Source organism: Carya illinoinensis, chromosome 9 (genome assembly GCF_018687715.1).
Source record: "Carya illinoinensis cultivar Pawnee chromosome 9, C.illinoinensisPawnee_v1, whole genome shotgun sequence".
In the NCBI taxonomy this organism is placed as follows: Eukaryota; Viridiplantae; Streptophyta; class Magnoliopsida; order Fagales; family Juglandaceae; genus Carya; species Carya illinoinensis.
The window spans coordinates 33081274-33095764 of record NC_056760.1 but is presented as its reverse complement, the minus strand read 5'-3'; the positions used below and the strand labels follow the sequence as shown (position 1 = coordinate 33095764).

Below are 14491 nucleotides of genomic sequence, written 5' to 3'. Positions count from 1 at the left end.
AATTCTGTCTCCACTCCAAACATTCGATTATTTACCCGTTCCTCATACTCCCGCATATGTTCCCTCATAGCCATGAAACCACTTTGAATCTCTTCAAGTCGATTTTGGTAATACTCTGCATTTTCCTTAGCAAGACGTTCATACTCCTCAGTCGATACTCCAGGCAGTTTAGAAGATTCGAGCATAACAGAGTGTCCCAATCCTCTAAAATACCCTGACCTATGTCCCAAAACCTCCCTGAAAATGGTTGCTGCAGCTTCATCTGTGTGACCCTCAACCTCTTTGGCATTCATCATTTGAACCATCTTATTCTATGGAATTTAAAACCAACCCATTTTCATCATACTACTTATAATGATTCTCTAACATTATATATTACTTTTCAAGAATCAGAAATACTAATTCGCAGGAATCCTAAGATAGCATGCAGGAACTATGTATATATATATATATATATGTCACCAATGGTGATATAAGCCATGAGAAGTCAATTAAATTATTTAACTATGATAACATGTAACCCTTTTTGAGTTACCAGGGTTTTTTGGGCATATACAATGTACTTTTCTGCATGAATAAATGTCCCTTACCACGTGGACATTTATTCTTTTGCCAAACACTAGAAAGTATCAAAATTATACTGGTTTTCAGATAGTACTTATATAAAAACAAGGGAAGCTCACATAGTTCTCTTCTGTAGTTGGTATGATAAATCTCTCCCTTTTACTCGACCAATGCACATTTTTGTAGAAATCTATCAGATTCTTGTCCTTCTACAAAACTCATTGGCAAACCAGTCACAATACCATGTTCTCTTGCATTTCAAATGATATCGATAAATACTAATTCACTGACATTAAGTCCATGGTAATACCTTTCTTACCATTAGTACAACAAACAACGTCCTTCCACTTATGTGGTTGACCTTTTGTTTATGCCTATTTTCTTTGTTTTGCTCAGACATTTTCTGCAATTAAGCAGTCACATCTTCAAGTTCTAAATATATACGTTGATTACATGGATATGGGACAGTACAGGGGGAGATTTATATATCTAGAACTTGGTTTGTGGTTTACATTGCAAACCACATTGCAAACCTCAAACCAAGTTCTTATTCAATAAATCTCCCCCTGTACTGTCCCATATCTAGAAAATATAACCAGCTATATTTTTTTTTCTTTGCAAACACTGTTGCATATAGAATAACTACCTTTTGCAAGTCATGCACTTTCCCTATGGCATGTTAACAGCAGTTTATAAAAGAAGAAAATTCAGCTGTAACAGTTGGCACATCGTATATAAGTCCTCATTCAATGACATTAAAAAGATATTCATCTACTATTACTCAAATATTGGTATCTTTCTTATATATAATCTGGTTTTCAATTGGCATATTCCAAAATTGAAGCCAATTAGGTTATACCAACCAAAGCTTCGTTGTTCCAATTGGAGCCATACCAGGTGATCCATTTTTTTAAGTGATGCTAAATTAATCAAATCAAAATACACACATTCTTCATAAAAGAGTCTTTACTCTTATTAGTTAAAATATAGGAATTTAATGGATGCTTACAGAGCAATCTCCCCATCATTGGCTTGAAACTATTTGCATGGCCATTTGGTATGCTGAAACAATAAAAAACTGCACTCAAGAAAGAAATAAAAGAGGCTCTTCATCTCAACATCAGTTGCCCCATGCATCCAAGTCTTGTCCATTTGAGCCTCAATGCTATTTTGGATATTTGAACCTTAACAAGTTAAGTTATATCATTAACCTACTATAACTTACAGAACGGTTAATAAACAAATATAAGAATAAGGAAATGGTATCAAACATATTTACCATAAATTGCCACAAATTATTTCTGAAAGTGATATAAATATATTTATCAAATATTCACGGGAAGTATAAAATAGTATAATAGGCCACTAAGTAGAGAGCATGCTGAATAGTCAAGTAAACGCCTTTGTTAAAATAGGGAAACTGAGTATAAAATTTGAGAACAAAGATTAACAAGAAGTGATTTTTTTTGTTTATTTAAGAACCATCACTACTTCAAGTTCTGCAATTGGCCATAAAACAAAGAAAAGTGGTGATTCGTGCACCCAAAGGCAAACTGAGATAATTGGAATTGAACACATTTCAATACAGTTTTGAAGATAGAAAAAAACCACATTACCCACTAAATCCAAGTTTCAATGTGAAAAGTGTGGGTATGTCAAATGAACAGCAAATACACAAGTCTTAGTCTGCAGTTTTATAGAGTATGGAAAAGGTAAAAGGAGAGAGCTTAGCCTAGGTGGTGGCACACTGCCATGGGTTGGTATGCCGATATAGTGGATCGAGCAGCCTAATAACACAAGGAAGAGAGAGTCCAGTGTAAGAGTAATTTGGAGAAAGCAAGGAGAGAGAGAGAGTGAGAGAGAGACCAAGATCGCATTGACGATCGAGGAGGCTACACCAGCAGGCAACCAACTAACAGTGTCAATCAGAGGCTTAAATTTCATCGAGAAGAGATGAGCAACTGATTTGTAGGAGCGGTGGTGAATCAAAATTCGCAGGAAGGAAAAGACCAAATTCTGGCGTTTGGGGCTCAATGAAAGTCAGTTCTGATTTGTCCCTATATACCATACTTCTAACGGCAGACACAAGAAGCGGCAACAATTTGGTGGATTTGTTGCGGCACCTAAATATTTTTCTTGGGATGGATTTTTGCGGCGACAGTATCTGGCCGCAAAAATTAGTTTACACAATAAACTAACTTATGGCAATTGACAATTCTAAAATGACCTGTTGCGTCGCGTTAAAATCGCTGCAATAGATCTTCATTCCAGTGGCTAAAGAAACTGCCTTGTATCATTCCATGTTCCTGCGATACTTTTTGCAGCGCATAGGAATTGCTGCAAATGGTAATCTTTGACCGCGATTCCAGCAGTCCTCGTTAGAGCACTAGCAATAGTTTATTCATCTTTATTTTTTAAATCAAATTTGAATAAACTTGCCACAATTTCATCTACATTGGTTTATTTATCTTCATAATTTTAAATAAATATGAACAGTCGTTATTCATGTTTGAAGATGTACTTTTCCTTCTTCAAACATTATTTTTATTATTTCTTTTTTCTCTCTCATTAGAACGGCACATCCGAGGATCCCGAACGGCTCTTTCTTCCACTTTGGTTTTTCTTTCTCTTCTTTCTTTTCATTTCTTTCTTCACCGTCGTTTCTCATTCTTCCCGAACGGCTCGCGTTGCTCACGGCACGGCCCCCACATCGTTTCTCTCTCTCATTGCTCCCGGCTGAATTTATACTCTTCACGGCTGGAACTGCTCTTCACGGCTCTGCTCTTCACGGTTCTCTCTGCTTTGAATTCATCACCAACACAAATCCATCAACAACACAACCCGAAAGTCCTAGCTTCTAGGTGATTTCGTCTTCCATTCCTACTCTTTGGTGGTAGAAATTTGGGTCTTATTTCCCTTGAATGGTGCTGCCCTAGAACAATTTAGGGTTTTTTTTTTTTTAGAATAATCTCTCCTGATTTTATGCATGTCGTAGCCTCTCTTGTTGAATTTTTTGTTATGATCAATGGTGGATTTACATGCCTTTAGACTAGATTGCACGAAATAGGTTAATGAATTTGACATGGACATTGATTTGGGTCTTATCTGGAATATTGGCATGCACTTGGAGGATTTGGGTAATCTCTTCTCTCGATTTTGAAGATGATCAATGATATTGTACATGCCTCTAGATGTGGGTTGGAGGATTTTTTTCTGATTTGGGTTTTTTCTGGAATGGTGCTGCCGTGGAGCTGAATGGTGTTACCGTGGAGCTGCTGTGGAGCTGCCAAGTTGTATTAAAATCAACTTTGTGGATTTTGTATTAAGTTGATTTTGATACATGGGATTTATTTGAATTTGTATGGAGGTTCTTTTGGTTGGAAGTTGAATTTGTATGGCATATATTTTGCAAACACTAAATTTGTATGGAATAGATATTACCAAGTTGTGAATTTGTATGAACACGGAAATCATATAGAGCTACTGTGGATTTTTCTGTGTTGCTTCAAATATGTGGAATTTGTATGGTATTTTGTAAACACTAAATTTGTATGGAGTAGAATTTTTTAAGCTATGAATTTGTATGAAATTAGACCACACATAGAGTATGTGAGGATTTTTCTATGTTGCTAAATATATATATGGTAGATTGAATTTATTGGATTTGGAAATTGAATTTGACTTGAATTTATTGGACTATTCAGATTTTAGGGGAAAAAAATAATAATAATATTTTATTATTATTTGGTCCAAAAATACATAATCCAATGTAGGAATTTTTCTTCATCTTCAAAATCAATCTTCAAAAGATATGATTTTAAAGATGAAGATGCATAAACCATTACTAGTGCTCTTAGTCATTAAGTTGCCAACTGAATTCCTTACACGCTTGCAACGGATTCTATTTCCCCAAAACGAAAAGCGCCGCAAATGGTCATATATGTTGTAGTGACAGATTAGTAAATGCTATGATTTTATGTACATATTTCATGTTATTTTGCATGATATTTTAGACAAGTCATGATTTTATGCGAGTTCCATGCATCATGATAAATTATAATAAAACAACTTATGACAAGAAAGTATGCAAACATGATCGTGATGAATGTATGATAGTTAAGATATATTGTACTGGCTTATGTTATGGTATGTATGAATGTACCATTATATAAGATCATCATAAGATAAGTGCATTATTATGAGATAAGGGCATATTGCATTGCAATATTAATAAGCATATTGGTAGTGCACCCAATTTTGTCATCCTCATGTATAGATTCCTAATCTGTGGCCAAGGATAGAATAAGAATCGTCAAGATCGCTAATCCTAACTCAAGGGTTCAGTTGTAGGTACCGGCTAATAAAGAAAGTGAAGCATAAGTTAAGTATTTTGCATCGTTCATGTATATCTTTAGTCATGTATTTATAAGTTTACACGTTTTTTAGAAAAATCCTATGTTTATATTATGTCTCCTGTATCATGTGTTGCCTATTGAGTATCGACTAATTTTCATGTGTATTTATGTTTTAAATACTCCAGGTAATGGTTACTATGAAGATTGAGTTGCAAGAAGGGGTTTGGCTCAAGGAGAAGATGCATAGGCCTAAATCATGTACACAGACTTTGGTTTATGATTTAATAGATTTATTTTGGTAAGAGATTTTGTACTCTCTTTTAATGTTATAAAGTACGATTTATTTGTATGCAAGTGAATCTTTTATACCTGTTGATTCATTATAAAGAAAATGTTTAAAGCTAGTAGCCTTTCGGTCCAACTGTTTTCTAGAATTAACAGTATTCCTAGCCTTATGCGTGGGACATAATATTGCTACATATATATATAAATATAGTCTTAATCTAATAAAGTTAATTTCTCTCAATTTTATTAACAAACACATCATCATAAAATAATTAGACCATTGAAGGGGCCGGATATCCGCAACCGCACCGTTCACGTACACTGAGTATCCATAATTTCATGACACGTACTCACATGTTTATAAACATCACGATTAAGCACTATCTTAGCCTAAAAAATACGTGCCAACCCATGTACCACATGCAACGTCCCGAAATAGTCAAAGCATGACCCTTAACACATACTTATAACTTGTGCAACCAATAGCATTTGTGGCTTTAATACCCGTGACCCTACCATATAACCATTGTCACAAACTTGACCAAAATAAAAGAGAGGTTGTGTTCATGTGCAGCAAAGGGACTATCTAGCTAGCTAGGGAGGGAATGGAAGGTTGGACGTACGCTCGACGGAGAGAGGGTCTTGTAGTCGGTGCAAAACCATGGCTTGGTGCTCCTTGTGCAACGCAGTGCTATGGGTTTGTTGGGAGGCCTAAGGTGGTTTCGTTTGCTGCCATGCACAGAAGAGAAGGATTGAGACAGTATGAGAGGAAGAGTTTGAGAGAGAGATGCATAGAAAAGAGAGAACAAGATATTGGCTTACGAAGGTGTGCAATATATATATCGTGCTATTTCATTAAAATAAATTTCAATTTTGCAAACCTATCCTTTATTTTTATAGTTTTATAAAAAAAAAAAATTATAAGAAATTTATTTTCCTTGCAATATTAAATCGTTTGATTAACGTATGAGTTCAATTTCGGGATTTTGGTACCTTAATTTTGGACTTGAATCGGATGGCCTGCTAGGTACATAATTACATTGGGAAGTCTTGTCTGAGAAATGCTTTTGGTCTCGAATTCAAAACTTAAAGTTTATTCTAAAATTTATTTTTTTTATTTTTTATTTAATAATTAAGAAAATATTTTTTAGTGATATTGTGAATGTATTTTCATAAAAAAAGTATTTAAAAATATAAAAAATTAAATTAAAAAAACCTTCTTCATTAGATATCGTGGTTATATACTTATATCCTTACGTGTGCATTAGCCGTCCACGCATAATATATATTTTCATGTTCTTTGAATCTTTATGTTTCCCGAGAAAAAAGTTGACCAATCGGAAAGAGACGGCGGCATAAGAGTCAAAAATAACAAAAGGTGGTTATGGCCCATGGGCGCTTTCTGGTTAAGATTTTTCACTTTTTTGTTTTTGTCGAATCAATGATTAATAGGTAAGAAATGATATTTATAGTAATAAAATATTTAAGTATTATATAATTATTTTAAAAAATAAATAATTAAAATTTATATTAAAAAATTAATTTTTTAATAATAAATTTTATTTTTTTAAAAAAATATTATGCAGTATTGACATACTCTATGATTATATATAACATTATTTTTAATATATAGATAAAATATTTTACAACTATTTTGTAATATAGATGAAAGATTTTTTTTTTTTTTTAATCCAGGTTAGTTTGTTTGTTGGAATGCACTGAAATTAATTCAATTTAATTTAATTTTAAGTTGAGTCTAACATCTAAATAAACAACTCTCAATTTACTAAACTCATCTCAGTTCAAAACCTTCTTACACATATAACTCACGACCTTTTTCAACTCAACATTTTTTTACACATGAAACTCACAATTTTTTCAACTCTCTATAAATAGTATTAAACTCGTATTAACATCTAAATTCATTTTATATAGACTACACAATTCATTTCACTATCTCAATTTATTACTATTCGTAACTAATTAAATTTATCTCAACTCAAGATTCAAACTCAATCTTAATTTATTCATCGGCAGATTGTAAAATAGATTATAAAAAATTATAAAAGAGTCCTAATGACTTACACCCGTTCTTTTGCCATCCCTTGACGGGTATTAATTTAACTCCAAACCATTCAATGAATTTAATTTATTTACTCATGCATGAACGCTATTATTAAAGGTCACTTTTCATTCACAAAAAACGTTAATTCAAAGCTTGTCGACCGACCTTCTAATGATAATGGAAGTGGCCGGTTGGTGATTAAACCTACCATTCTTATCTAAGTGTATTAAAATTTTCACTACCTGTGTAAGCACAGCTACACTTAGTAGCTTAAATATAGTCGCATCCGGGGTTCTATACATTCGTGGGCTTCAGTATTTGCCACGTACGTAGGTTCTGCTTTTTTCATAATTGGCGTACGTAAAGGTTTCTGGGGTTGTTTATTAGATTTTTTGTGCATGGTTGTTAGATAACAACCATTCCAGGATATATCCTTTCGGCAGCATTGGAGCAGAATTAAAGTCAGCAAGCATCTTTAATGGACAATGATTATAGCAAACAACTATAATCATTTTTAAGGTATATATTTTCAAAGATTTTTAAATATTTTATTATCAAATATTACTCAAATATAAAATATTTTTTAATTTTAAATTTTTAACTCTTTCATTTAATCATTATAATTTTTATAAATTTTCAAACAAAATACAAAAAATAATAGAATTTTTTAAAATTTTAAAATTAAAATTGTATTTAAATAATATTTTTATTAAACTCTCTCTCTCAATTGTCAAAATTTAATCATGTTAGCTCAAACAATTTTACTGTTTATGGATATTTTGAAATATTATAAAAAAAAATATTTTAACTACAAAAGAATTATATAAAAATAAATCATAAATTGACGTGATTTGATATGGTACATTAAATTTTAAAATTACTTTTCTTTAAAATATCATATTAAACTATGTCAATTTATAAATTTAATTGTATATAATTTATTTGTCTATCAATAGTTGTCTTTTAAGAACACTTTCACCGGATTATCTAAATGTAAAAGAAAAAAAAAAAAAAACAAATTGTACTCTTTAGCTATTAGGACACCAAAATTGTCTTCATTGAATTAGGCAAAGTGTAGCTACAGTAACTTTTAGCTACAATAATTCTAAAATAAAAACCAAATTTGATGTATACCGTAACACTTCAAATTTTTATTTTATTATTTCTTTTATATCTCTCTCTTCTGGGCGTACCTCTATTAAACTATGTACCAAATCTTCTGGATTGATTTGTGCAAACTATCTTGCATCAAGTGCTCATATTTTGATGAACTATGCAGTATATATCCATTAACCAATTAAATAAATTAAAATATAATTACTAATTAATATATAATAGGTAGAATGGTAAAATATGATAAAATTAAATAATTTAATTATTAAAAAATTAAATATTTTTAAATTATTAATTACTCATTACTATATAATGAATAAATGGATAATTTAATGTGGGAATTTGATATGAGTAATCAAAAATAAATTTATCTTATATTATTTTATTATTATATAAAAAGAAATATTATTTCAATGTAGATATTTATATGAATAAAATAGTCGAAAGTCAAATTTATTCCATATTTATTAAAAAATATCATTTAACTTTTGACTAACCTATTAAGGATGATCTAACAATACACACCAGCCCTAATTGTGCGACGGTCCATCCCAATATCTCTTCTTAATTCTTCCAACTGTAAATCCTTTAGCATTTAAAAACGTGAGTTCCCCTGACGGGTTTTCGATCCCCGTGTCCTCCGTCGATCAAGTACATCCTAAATTCCGAATGCACTTGACCATGTTTCGCTGGACAACTTGACATATTATTTAAAGAAAAATCTTACTTATGAAGTTCTACAATTTATTTTTTTATTCTTTTATTTAAATACATATGTATTGATATCTAAGTAGGATAACAATGATAAATTATATATTAATGTATAATATGTGAATAATAAACCGCATTTCTATTATTAAGCATTGATCAAATACCAGTGACTTAAAAATATGGCTAATTTTTTTTATTAAATAAAGTGCATTGGACTAGTTAAATTGTGCATGTTTTGCCGCATTTTAGGCTTTATTTGGTTACAAAAAAATCTCATCTTATTTTATTTCATCATTATAATTTTTACAAATTGTTATACAAAATATAATAAATAATTTAATTTTTTTAAATATTAGAACAAAATTAATATTAAAAAATTATATTATAATAATATTTTATTCAACTTTTAAAAAAATTTCATCTCATATCTGTAACCAAACGGAACCTTAGTCCTTAATTAATGAACTGCACTTGAATAATAATATTAATTGATTGATTTTGAGCATGGTTATTAATATTGCTATTTCTAATTATTAATTAACATATAATTAGTTTAGTTATAAAATATGAAAAATAAATATTTAAAGAAATATTATTATTAAAAAAATAATATTATATTAATATTTTAACTAATGATAATTCAAGATAGGGTTATATGTGGAATGGTATTGACTTTAGATAAAATATATGTTTTTAGGTAAATACTCTAAAATATCTTCACTTCCAGAGGTTCAACGAATAGCGTATTTCTGTTTGTTTTTTGCTAAAAAAAAAAAAAAAAAAAAAACTTCTCCTTCAATCATTTTTCGAATTCTCCGATTAAAAAATTTGAAGTAGAAACAAAAAATCACAGATCCCGAGATGGTTGAGAGGAAAGGCAACGGCGGCTCTGTGTAAGGAGTTGCTTGAACAAAATCTCACAAAGCTTTAAGGTTGATGCTATTCGGCATTTCATATCATATTTTAAATTTTTTATTTTATTTTATTTTTATTAAATTAATTAAATTATTCTCCTTTTTATTTATATACCACGTATAATATTTAAAAGAATTTTTTTAAAAAACTTATGACATAAGGTGCGTGTGACAGAATTATATAAATATACAAAATCAAAACATATCTATTCGTACGCACACTCAAAACATCCTTAGAACTTTGATCTTTTCAAAAACACAAACAAAGGTTTCGTAAAGTACCATCGTTTTTCAAACATCCATACAATACAAAACTTGTAACATGAGCTAGTACAACCCCACCTTCCGCAACCAGAGTAATGCCAAAGCTTCCATCAAGCATAACTGATCATCATCTTTCTGATCTTTCTTATAGCCATCGGATATATTTGCTTTCTCATCTCCGCCTTCGTGATTCTTGGGCGAAACGATATCGACGCTTCTCTTCAGCTTCTCTTTGAGGTAGGCAGCCAGCTCCTTCACGTCCATGGTGCCCTTCACCGCCACCAGATCCTTGCCGTCCGCTACATCCACCTCCTCAACTCCTGCACCCGAACCCATCCAAATTGGATCACTCTAACCAAACAAAACAATTTGGTTTCAAATATTGGATAATTAAAGGAGGACTAAAATGAAAAACGAGGGGGGTTAGGTGCTGTCTTGCCGTTGAACTTCCCCACGATCTTCTTTAGTTCATTGACGCAACCGCTACAGTGCAGTCCGATCTTCAGAACTGCCGTACTCTATATTCATAAAAAATTACTCATAAATTAGTTCGCAATACAGATTGAATAATAAACTTAAACTCAAAACTCCCCTTGCTGTTATCGAATTAATTCATCTTTCTAGATAACCTCCTGATCGATCACGCGGGCTAAAAGTGCGTCTTGTGTGCGATCTGCGAAGTCATAGGTGGCAATGGCGCATCGTGCATATATGTTTCGATCGAAAGGACGGTTGTAAAGAGCAGGTTAGAGTGTGTACCTCTTTGGGCTTCTCATATTCTTCTTCCGTCTCCGACTTCTCCTGCGGCTTCTTATCCGCACGGTCGTCTTTCCTCGGCTGTGGAGAGACGAGCTCCACCCTCTTCTTGGTCTTCTCCTCCAGCATCTCCTTCATCACCGCTGGATCCTTTTTCCCCGTTACCGTCAATTGTTTTGCCACACAATCTGCCTTCACTTCTTCAAAACCTATATTCATGGATCATCAACAACAAAGCTATCAGGAACAAGATTATGCCAAGAATTGGAAAAGAAAAAAATGATGCCGAATTAATGGGAATCTATTCATTGTTTCAATTCAGCATTAAAAATTGTTGCTTAAAGAAGTGATTTCCGTGAATACCCTCGAGACTGCGAGCGGCTTTCTCGACTTTCTTGGCGCAGCCCTCGCAGTGGAAGTCCATCTTGAAAACGGCGGTGACTTTGCCGTTGGCCTTCTTCTCCCCCTCATTCTTCCCGCCCTGATATAGAAGTTTCCCATAAAAACAAAAGGAGAAAAAAGAAAGAAAAACAAAAACAAGAACATCGCAAGTTAATCATAGGGAACGTATGTTAGACGGGGATAATCGAAGAGCTGAAGATAGAGAGACTAATTGAGACTGACCATATCCATCGGCTTAGATATTTGCTGGAAGGATTTTTTGGAACTTTGAAGATTAGAAGGCAAAGTTTTGAATCGTGAAGCTTTGATCGTCTATTGGAAATATATAGCGACCGGTCGACCGACTCAAAGTCGTGGGCGTCAAGTTTTGATCGTTAATTGGAAGTGGAGTAATGACAGGCCAGGTCAGCAGGTATGGAATATTAAATTGAATATGGATAATTTGACGAGAACTTGATTAACCATGAGCCTGGCCTGGCGAGTCTTTCAGGCTCATCTTCTAAAAGACAATCATGCAATATATAAAAATAATTCCATAAAACTAATTAATTATTAATAGCCATAAAAAAAGCCTTGACCGGCTGGTGAATAGTACAGTTTATATTGGGATGGAGACGGGTTTTGGAGTTGAAAATTTTAAAAACAATGAATTCATTCGAGGTGCAGTCAATGGTGGGCTCAAACAAAAATCAACCTATGAGTTCGCTCGAATCTTACGCAACAGTGGGTTCGAGTAAGATACAAACCTCTAGTGTTAGCTCGAATCATGCTCGACATACCGTTCAAGCTAATGTTGATTGGCTGTTTGCTTGAGTGAAGGACTCAGTTTTTGTCAAATTAGGGTTTCCAGCATCGTTTATATATATATATATATGTGATATTTTGACTTATTGTATATAATTTTCAGCATAACAATGGTCAAGTGAGTGCATATATTCTGTGAAAGAATAAAAGCCTTAGAGAGAGTGAGTTGAGATTAAGTGATTCTAATCTCCTCTAGTTAATAAGATTTCTACAGCTCTATGAACGTAGGCAAGTTGCCGAACCACAAAATACTATAAGAAAAAATAGTTTTTGTTGCCAAAAATGGAACTGACGAGTCATTTTTGGGCACAACAGACCATAAAATACTGTAGCCGCATTTTTGTATTAGTGATTGAGAAATTTGCCATCAGAAATACCTTTTATGGCAACAATGTATATTTGTAGCGACTTTATATTGTCACAAACAATGATACCGTGAAAGTGAATGAAAATAGCATGTTATTTATGTTGTGGCGACATGTTTATCGCCACGTTAAGTCAGAAGTGTGTAAAATTACTCTCTCCGCAATATTTCACCTATACTCTCTCTCTAACTCCAAGCAACCCATGCGTGTTCACCGCAGAGAACAACGTCGCTCACTGGTGGGCATAACCTCACAAACCACCGTAACACCTTTTTTCTGTAGCTATCGTGAGCCTCTACCACCAAGTAGAACCAACCATGCCTAGCCACCCTACCCCGTATTCCAAAACAGAGCAAAACCCCCTCCATCAATCCATCCCAACCTTCACGTTGAGCAAGGTCTGAGAAAACAACGCCGTGTGCCGCTTCTATCTCCACCTTAGTTGATTCTTCTCTATGACAGATTGAGTTCATTGTTGCACACTGTTGCCTCCTCGCCTAGCCGGTAAGTCTCCTTTGTCTCTCTCTCTCTTTATCATTCATTGTTCATCTCTCTCTCTCTCTCTCTCTCTCTCTCTCTCTCTCTCTCTCACACACACACACACACACACACACACACACATTAACTTTCACTCAGTTCGTCGCGCACGACCTCCTTCACTCGGTCCCTATTTCAGGCTTCTATCTCCTCTCCTTTAAATTTGTATGATATTTCTCTGCTTTCATTCCGTGTGTATCTCTCTTTGTTTTGGGTATATGTATTTAGATAGCTTTTTTTGTTCATTTGCAAGTGAAAATTGTAGTGCTTTATCTACATTAGGAACTTTTTGATGTGTTTCATTGGGTTTGAGATTTCAAACCCATCAGATCAGAACCCATCAAATCAACTTTAGCATTTGGGTGTCTTACTTTGGCTTTAAGTCGCATTGGATAATTTGGTCTGGTTTACATTTATGAAGATAATTCATGCCTCTGTTAAGATGAAATTGATCAAGAGATCAGAACATAGAAACTCTGGATACATATGGCAGGAATATGAGAAATTATAAGCACTTCGAGTCATTTCATTGATATAATACATATGCAAATTACAAAGACCAAAAGCATGCTTAGAAAATTAATCTGAGTGTATGGACAATGTGTGCAAGAAAAAGGGGTCACTATTTTATTAAACAATAGTGTCCACATTCTTTCAAATGTGATTCTAGCAAACTTGAAATGCCTAGCAATATCAAGATCAAATACTAGAGCTTTGGATGAAGACAGGCATCCTTTAATTTCCCAAGTCACCCTAAAAAATCTCTAGTATAGGCAATGTAAAGTTGGGATTAAAACATTACAATGATGAAAAATCAAAGCGACATTCCTTAATGTTTGAAAATATAAGCTAAAGGTGTTCCTGGGTAGAGAAAATTTAATTGAAAACCATCCTTATATGCATCCCAAGTATGGATTTTGATTATTATGTTGGATGCCTTTGATATTAATTAGGCTCAAAGAAATTTTGTTATGTAAATGACTTTTAGTTTTTGTTAAAAAACCTATTCTATTTAATATTAACTTAAATTTTGCTGTGTAAATGACTTTTAGTTTTTGTTAAAAAAACCTGTTCCATTAATAAGTACCAGGAATCCTTGATGGTTGAGTATTATATTAAGATAGTGGAGTATTATAATACGAAGAAAGGACTGGGGATGCCATAAAAATTTGCCTTTGCAAAATTAGAAGCCCATGCTGTTGCAGGATCATATGATATTGAACCTGATCGAGGTGTTATATTTTTAAACTTGTTGCAGAGATCATAGATGACACAGTTCGTAGAGTCATGATTAATACATATAAACAACATTAAAGATTATTTTGTATAAATTAAGTGATCATAACTAAGTCAAAA

At 33.0% G+C, this 14491-nt stretch overlaps 1 protein-coding gene across 1 annotated transcript; it reads right to left on the bottom strand.

The window, feature by feature from the left end:
• Positions 1 to 10237: 10237 nt before the first annotated feature.
• Positions 10238 to 11846, bottom strand: LOC122276689 (heavy metal-associated isoprenylated plant protein 3-like). Its single transcript, XM_043086577.1, has 5 exons — positions 11652 to 11846; positions 11391 to 11508; positions 11031 to 11236; positions 10711 to 10789; positions 10238 to 10591 (listed from the first exon to the last, which is right to left on the bottom strand). The coding sequence occupies exons 1-5, from the start codon at positions 11658 to 11660 to the stop codon at positions 10335 to 10337; spliced, it is 669 nt and encodes a 222-aa protein (XP_042942511.1). The 5' UTR covers positions 11661 to 11846; the 3' UTR covers positions 10238 to 10334.
• Positions 11847 to 14491: the final 2645 nt, after the last annotated feature.